General features: G+C 46.4%; 1 protein-coding gene across 1 annotated transcript in view; it reads left to right on the top strand.

Annotated features, from left to right (window-relative positions):
• Positions 1–7,252, top strand: part of LOC143301554 (SCY1-like protein 2) — a 36,127-nt gene extending 28,875 nt beyond the window's left edge. The window contains exons 15-19 of the mRNA XM_076615933.1: positions 1,795–1,876; positions 4,168–4,338; positions 4,739–5,568; positions 6,373–6,478; positions 7,244–7,252. Coding sequence (XP_076472048.1) covers positions 1,795–1,876; positions 4,168–4,338; positions 4,739–5,568; positions 6,373–6,478; positions 7,244–7,252 — 1,198 coding nt within the window. The remainder of the gene's footprint in view (positions 1–1,794; positions 1,877–4,167; positions 4,339–4,738; positions 5,569–6,372; positions 6,479–7,243) is intronic.
• The last annotated feature ends 947 nt before the right edge of the window (positions 7,253–8,199 follow it).

Raw genomic sequence — 8,199 nt, 5'->3', positions numbered from 1 at the left:
TTTTAAATGCTGGGATAATGAATGCCGACAATGGAGGCTACATTGAATAGGAAATGTACAGCTGTGGGATTGCTATGTGGTAAAGCTGTGTTGTATATCTGTATGGGATAGCTAAGTGGCATAGCAATGGTGTAAAGCTGTGTGGCATAGCAATGGTGTAAAGCTGTGTGGTATAGCAATGGTGTAAAGCTATGTGGTATAGCAATGGTGTAAAGCTATGTGGTATAGCAATGGTGTAAAGCTATGTGGTATAGCAATGGTGTGCTATGTGGTATAGCAATGGTGTAAAGCTATGTGGTATAGCAATGGTGTGCTATGTGGTATAGCAATGGTGTAAAGCTATGTGGTATAGCTGTATGGGAAAGCTAAGTGGTATAGCAGTGGTGTAAAGCTGTGTGGTATAGCAATGGTGTAAAGCTATGTGGTATAGCAATGGTGTAAAGCTATGTGGTATAGCAATGGTGTAAAGCCATGTGGTATAGTATAGCAATGGTGTAAAGCTATGTGGTATAGCAATGGTGTAAAGCCATGTGGTATAGTATAGCAATGGTGTAAAGCTGTGTGGTATAGCAATGGTGTAAAGCTATGTGGTATAGCAATGGTGTAAAGCCATGTGGTATAGTATAGCAATGGTGTAAAGCTATGTGGTATAGTATAGCAATGGTGTAAAGCTGTGTGGTATAGCAATGGTGTAAAGCTATGTGGTATAGCAATGGTGTAAAGCCATGTGGTATAGTATAGCAATGGTGTAAAGCCATGTGGTATAGTATAGCAATGGTGTAAAGCTATGTGGTATAGTATAGCAATGGTGTAAAGCTGTATTGTAAAGTTCAGTTCAGTTACTCAAGGAGGCGCTATTGTGTTCGGACAATTCCATTTACGCTGCACTATATCTACTAAGCAGATGCCTAACCACCTGCGTACCCCAATGTGGTAAAGCTATGAGCTGTAGCTGTATGGTAAAGGTAGGTGGTATAGCTATGGGGTATAGCTGTATGGTATAGTTATGGTAAAGCTGTATAGTATAGCTATGTGATACAGCTGTGTGGTAAAGCTATGCAGTATAGCTATGTGGTAAGGCTATATGGTATGGTTATGTGGTACAGCTGAGTGGTATAATTGTGTGGTGTGGATATGTTTTATAACTTGTGGGATAACTATGAGGTGTAGCTGTATGGTATAGTTATGTGGTATAGTTGTGTGGTAAAGCTATGCAGTTTAGCTGTGCGGTATGGTTGTGCAGTATGTGGTATAGCTGTATGGTATAGTTTTGTGGTATAACTTGTAAAACTATGCGGTATAGTTGAGCGGTATAACTATGTAGTATAGTCATGTGATATAACTGTATGGTATTGTTATGTGGCTTAGCTGTGCAGTAAAGTTATGAAATATAGCTATGCGGTATAACTATGTGGTATAGCTGTATTGTACAGCTGTATGGTATAGTTATATGGTATAGTTATGTGGTATAGCTGTGTGTTATGTGGTATAGCTGTATGGTATGGCTATATGGTATAGTTATGTGGTATAGCTGTATGGTATAGCTATGTGGTATAGCTGTATGTTATAGTTATATTGTATAGCTATGTGGTATAGCTGTATGGTATAGTTATGTAGTATAGCCATATGGTATGGCTGTATGGTATAGTTATGTAGTATAGCCATATGGTATGGCTGTATGGTATAGTTATGTGGTATAGCCATATAGTATGGCTATATGGTATAGTTATGTGGTATAGCTATGTGGTACAGCTATGTATGTCCATGTGACCTGAATGGTGCTCCCTGTGGCAGGACTCTGGAGATCTCTCGCATCACGGACGCTGACGGAGACGGGGGGTCTGGGGACATGGGTGCTGAGAGAAACACCACCATGGTCAGTGCTGTGTGCACCGTGCACACCTGTCTGTATTGTACATCAGTTAGACAAACACCACCATGGTCAGTGCTGTGTGCACCGTGCACACCTGTCTGTATTGCACATCAGTTAGACAAACACCACCATGGTCAGTGCTGTGTGCACCGTGCACACCTGTCTGTATTGCACATCAGTTAGACAAACACCACCATGGTCAGTGCTGTGTGCACCGTGCACACCTGTCTGTACTGCACATCAGTTAGACAAACACCACCATGGTCAGTGCTGTGTGCACCGTGCACACCTGTCTGTATTGCACATCAGTTAGACAAACACCACCATGGTCAGTGCTGTGTGCACCGTGCACACCTGTCTGTATTGTACAGCAGTTAGACAAACACTACCATGGTCAGTGCTGTGTGCACCGTGCACACCTGTCTGTATTGCACGTCAGTTAGACAAACACCACCATGGTCAGTGCTGTGTGCACCGTGCACACCTGTCTGTATTGCACGTCAGTTAGACAAACACCACCATGGTCAGTGCTGTGTGCACCGTGCACACCTGTCTGTATTGCACGTCAGTTAGACAAACACCACCATGGTCAGTGCTGTGTGCACCGTGCACACCTGTCTGTATTGCACATCAGTTAGACAAACACCACCATGGTCAGTGCTGTGTGCACCGTGCACACCTGTCTGTATTGCACATCAGTTAGACAAACACCACCATGGTCAGTGCTGTGTGCACCGTGCACACCTGTCTGTATTGTACATCAGTCAGTCAAATCACTTCAATGTCCTCAGAGAAAATACAAGGGAAATTAATTCAGTTGTGAGCAACAAGATAGCATAAGACAGTACAATAGTACAGTAGTGCTTTATATACATAGATTTGTAAAAGAATGGCATATTCAAAGCTTACAAGAGAATGTAACATATTGAAGCACTCAAAAAATAACAGTTCTTTCTGATGCTCACATAAAGTCCCTAACTTCCTGCCCACCTACTCACAGTTTCCTTCTCCTCAGGACAAAATAACACACATGCTCACATGCACTTGCTAAATATTGCAGCATGTTTCTTTTTAATCTGCTTTCAGTAATGGTTCAGTTTCAGTAAGAATGTATAAGTGGTAAAAAATAAAAAGCTCTGCTGAATGAAATTACAGTAAGGAATAACACAAACACACACATGCATGAGCCTGTGCTAAGCATTGCATTTTAATCTTCATTCATAGGTCAGTGAAAGTTGTAAATGGAAAACAGTGTTGCAGAAGCTGTTTGTTTACAGATGGGCAGTAAACAAGTGTTGCAGAAGCTGTGTGTTTACAGATGGGCAGTAAACGACAAGTGTTGCAGAGGCCCTGTGTTTACAGATGGGCAGTAAACGACAAGTGTTGCAGAGGCCCTGTGTTTACAGATGGGCAGTAAACGACAAGTGTTGCAGAAGCCGTGTGTTTACAGATGGGCAGTAAACGACAAGTGTTGCAGAAGTCGTGTGTTTACAGATGGGCAGTAAACGACAAGTGTTGCAGAGGCCCTGTGTTTACAGATGGGCAGTAAAAAAAAACGACAAGTGTTTGCAGAAGGCCTGTGTTTACAGATGGGCAGTAAACGACAAGTGTTGCAGAAGCCCTGTGTTTACAGATGGGCAGTAAACGACAAGTGTTGCAGAAGCCGTGTGTTTACAGATGGGCAGTAAACGACAAGTGTTGCAGAAGTCGTGTGTTTACAGATGGGCAGTAAACGACAAGTGTTGCAGAGGCCCTGTGTTTACAGATGGGCAGTAAACGACAAGTGTTGCAGAAGCTGTATGTTTACAGATGGGCAGTAAAAGACAAGTGTTGCAGAGGCCCTGTTGTTTACAGATGGGCAGTAAACGACAAGTGTTGCAGAAGCCGTGTGTTTACAGATGGGCAGTAAACGACAAGTGTTGCAGAAGCCGTGTGTTTACAGATGGGCAGTAAACGACAAGTGTTGCAGAAGCCGTGTGTTTACAGATGGGCAGTAAACGACAAGTGTTGCAGAGGCCCTGTGTTTACAGATGGGCAGTAAACGACAAGTGTTGCAGAAGCTGTGTGTCTACAGATGGGCAGTAAACGACAAGTGTTGCAGAAGCCATGTGTTTACAGATGGGCAGTAAACGACAAGTGTTGCAGAAGCCGTGTGTTTACAGATGGGCAGTAAACGACAAGTGTTGCAGAAGCTGTGTGTTTACAGATGGGCAGTAAACGACAAGTGTTGCAGAAGCCCTGTGTTTACAGATGGGCAGTAAACGACAAGTGTTGCAGAAGCTGTGTGTCTACAGATGGGCAAGTTCCTGAGCGGCTTCGGGCTGTCAGGCTTCATGAGCAGCAGTCAGTCGCAGAAGACAGGAGGGGGTAACTCCCCCAGCCACACAGCCAAGCCAGTTAGCTCCCCTATGCCTGCCGCCTCTTCCTCGGCCACTGCCTCCCCCGTCATACCGCCCAGTAAAGCGGTGAGGCTGGCCAGCTCTTGTTGCTGCCGTGTGTTGAAACGTTGCGTCTCTCTTTCCTTAATGTTCTCCTTTTTCTGGCTTCATACACCTTTAAAAGTTTTTTAAGAATTGGAAAATAAATGACATGCTTTTTTTAGTCCTTAAAATTCTCTAAGAGTTACCTGTGGTGACTGAGGATGACTTGAGTTACCTGTGGTGACTGAGGATGACTTGAGTTACCTGTGGTGACTGACGATGACTTGAGTTACCTGTGGTGACTGACAATGACTTGAGTTACCTGTGGTGACTGACGATGACTTGAGTTACCTGTGGTGACCGACGATGACGAGTTACCTGTGGTGACTGAGGATGTCTCGAGTTACCTGTGGTGACTGACGACGGCTGTGTGCGTGCACCACAGGCCCCCCTGTCTCTGGAGGAGAAACAGCGACTGGCCAGGCAGCAAGAGCAGCAGGAGAGGTTCAAATCCCAGACCCCCCTCGTCCAGTCCTCCAAGCCCCCCTCCTCCTCCACTTCCTCCTCCACGGCCAAGTCGTCGTCAGGCCCCAAGGACCTGACGTCCACCCTGATGCAGTCCAACATGGCGGCCATGTCCTCCATGAGCCTGGCCTCCAGCAGGACCCCTCAGTCCTCCTACACGCCCTCCATGTCGGGGTCTGCCTGGCCCAACACCACCACCATGGGGATGGGGGGTGGAGGGGGCTACGGCATGGCCTCCTCCCCCTTCCCCATGCAGCAGCAGCAGCAGAGAGGGATGGGATTGAACCCCAGCCCCTCCCAGCCCGTCAGACCGGACCTCAGTGCCTTCGACAGCCTGCTGGAGTCCAACAGCAAACCCAGGATGTCCATGAACCAGATGTCGGCCACCAGCAACAGCAGCATGGGAGGAGGTGCCAGACCTGCCTTCAGCCAGACTCCAGGCATGGGGGGAATGGGAATGGCCCCCATGGGGATGGGGACTATGGGGATGGGGGGCCAGTCGATGGGGATGGGGGGGCGCCCTGTGGGCATGGGGATGGGCATGGGGGGTGGCATGATGGGGGTGGGTGGGGGTGGTGGGGGCATGATGATGGGATCTCCGGCCATGGGTATGGGGTTGGTGCCTGCTGGCTTCGGGGCGGGGGGTGGTGGCATGATGGGACAGGTTGGGGGCATGGGCGGGGCTATGCTGACCCCCAACCCCACCCCCACCTCACAGACGTCCTCCAGCTCCCTGGACGATCTGCTGGGGTAGGTGCTGTGACTGTGGGCCTGTGTTGTGTTCATGTTGAGGACACTGCCAGTGTGGGTCAGGGTTTGGAGTTTCTCTGCACTTGTACTCTGCTCATGTGTGTCAAGACTTGACATCACCGTGTGTAGGAACTCTGTGAGTGTTTGGCATTACAGTGCATATGTACCTGGCCATTGTGTCACAGCTTGGCATTACAGTGCATATGTACTCTGCCAATGTGTCAGGGTTTGGCATTAAAGTGCATATGTACTCCACTCATGAATGTCAGGGCTCAGCATTACAGTGCACACAAACTGCCAATGTGTGTCAAGGTTTGACATTGCAGTGCATATGTACTCTTCCAGTAAGCCCTATGGTTTGGTATTTCAGTGTGTATGAACTTTGCCAGTGTCATGGCTTGAAAGTTTGGTACATATGAACGCTGCCAGTGCATCATGACTTGGCATGACAGTGCACATGTACTCTTGTCTGTCACGGCTTTACATTACAGTACATATGAACAGTGCCAGAATGTGTCTTGGCTTGACATTACAGTGCATACGGACTGTGCCAGTGTCACGGTTTGACATTATAGTGCATATGAACTCTGCCAGTATGTTTCACAGCTTGACATTACAGTGCATATGAACTGTGGCAGTGTGTTTCACAGCTTGACATTACAGTGCATATGAACTTTGCCAGTATGTTTCACAGCTTGACATTACAGTGCATATGAACTGTGGCAGTGTGTTTCCTGGCTTGATCTTCCAACATACATATCTGAGACTAGCACACAGCATTTAGTGTATGTGACCTGCTGACAGTGTGCACGGTGCAGAACGTGTTGGCCTTGTGTGGATTCCTGTCAGCGCCAGTGGGGGTGAGGTCCTTGGTCATGGCTACAAGGCCTTCACTGCAGTGCTGAGCCAAGTCCCAAAGAAGCTCTTCATTATCAGGATTATTATCCCTATGTGTGTGTGTTGTTGTTATTGGTTTGTATTATTCTGATCATATTTTTCATGTACATGTTTGGGACTGGCTTGTTTCTCTTACTTGGGCTTAGATTAGTGGTATATTCCAGTGCTGATTTGTTTTGGGGGGTTTTTCATTGCACTACACCTAAACTGCCAGCAAAAAGTTTTAGCTCGTGGCTTAACAGCACTTTTATTTTTCTTTCTTTTTTTTTTTTTCTTTTTTTCACTATTCTACTCAGCACAGTATTGTTCCGGACACCAGATTTTCATTGTCAGTTGTATCCACTGTTCATGTCGGGTTTTTTTTCCCCCTTCACAGATATTTTGATTCATTTTTCTTTTCTTTTTTTTTACCACGTACAAAAGCATTAACACTAAATGATAATCATAGATACAATAGATGACATTAAAATGATGTGTGAATAAAATTTTTAAGATACACATGACATATGCACATAAAGACCTAGACATTATATAGACGCCTACGTCTGTTTGTAATGATGCATGTTCTCAAATGAGAAGAACTTGAATCTATCTCAAATACTGTAATAGTGATTGTGTCTTTTATGTTTAATAAAATAATATATGGGCCTTTTAATAATGTTTGCTGCTGCTGACGGTCTCTGTCATTCCAAGAGACAGAAACCAAGGACAGTCCAGATGGTGTTCTGGGACTTCCGTTCAGTGGTGAAACAGCTGTGCAGGTTGTTTTGTGTCACAGTGTGTCTGAGTGACCTCTGTCACGTGTGTCTGTGTGAGTGCTACAAAAGGTGCTGACATACATAGCATGCTGAATGTGCAGTGCATCAGTCATACAGATGTTGATTAACCCTTTGACAGCTGAAGTGTGGTGAAGTGAGGTCAGTTGGGCGTCACTTTGAAGTGCAGTCACTGCTTTTTGTCTGCTTGTCAGTGGTGTTGGTGTCACTGATGTGACAGAATAATAGCAACACAATGCCAACTTGAAGAATTCCACGTAGAGAGTGCTGACTGACATCCTGACCTGTAAGCTGTGTCTGATCTCAGTGAGGTGACAGCCCTTCACTGACATCCTGACCTGTAAGCTGTGTCTGATCTCAGTGAGGTGACAGCCCTTCACTGACATCCTGACCTGTAAGCTCTGTCTGATCTCAGTGAGGCGACAGCCCTTCACTGACATCCTGACCTCTAAGCTGTGTCTGATCTCAGTGAGGCGACAGCCCTTCACTGACATCCTGACCTGTAAGCTGTGTCTGATCTCAGTGAGGTGACAGCCCTTCACTGACATCCTAACCTGTAAGCTGTGTCTGATCTCAGTGAGGTGACAGCCCTTCACTGACATCCTGACCTGTAAGCTCTGTCTGATCTCAGTGAGGTGACAGCCCTTCACTGACATCCTGACCTGTAAGCTGTGTCTGATCTCAGTGAGGTGACAGCCCTTCACTGACATCCTGACCTGTAAGCTCTGTCTGATCTCAGTGAGGCGACAGCCCTTCACTGACATCCTGACCTCTAAGCTGTGTCTGATCTCAGTGAGGTGACAGCCCTTCACTGAGATCCTGACCTCTAAGCTGTGTCTGATCTCAGTGAAGTGACAGCCCTTCACTGACATCCTGACCTGTAAGCCGTGTCTGATCTCAGTGAGGTGACAGCCCTTCACTGACATCCTGACCTGTAAGCTGTGTCTGATCTCAGTGA

Source organism: Babylonia areolata, chromosome 27 (assembly GCF_041734735.1).
Source record: "Babylonia areolata isolate BAREFJ2019XMU chromosome 27, ASM4173473v1, whole genome shotgun sequence".
In the NCBI taxonomy this organism is placed as follows: Eukaryota; Metazoa; Mollusca; class Gastropoda; order Neogastropoda; family Buccinidae; genus Babylonia; species Babylonia areolata.
Note: the sequence above shows the minus strand (reverse complement) of the source record. Positions and strands in the feature narration are given on the sequence as shown.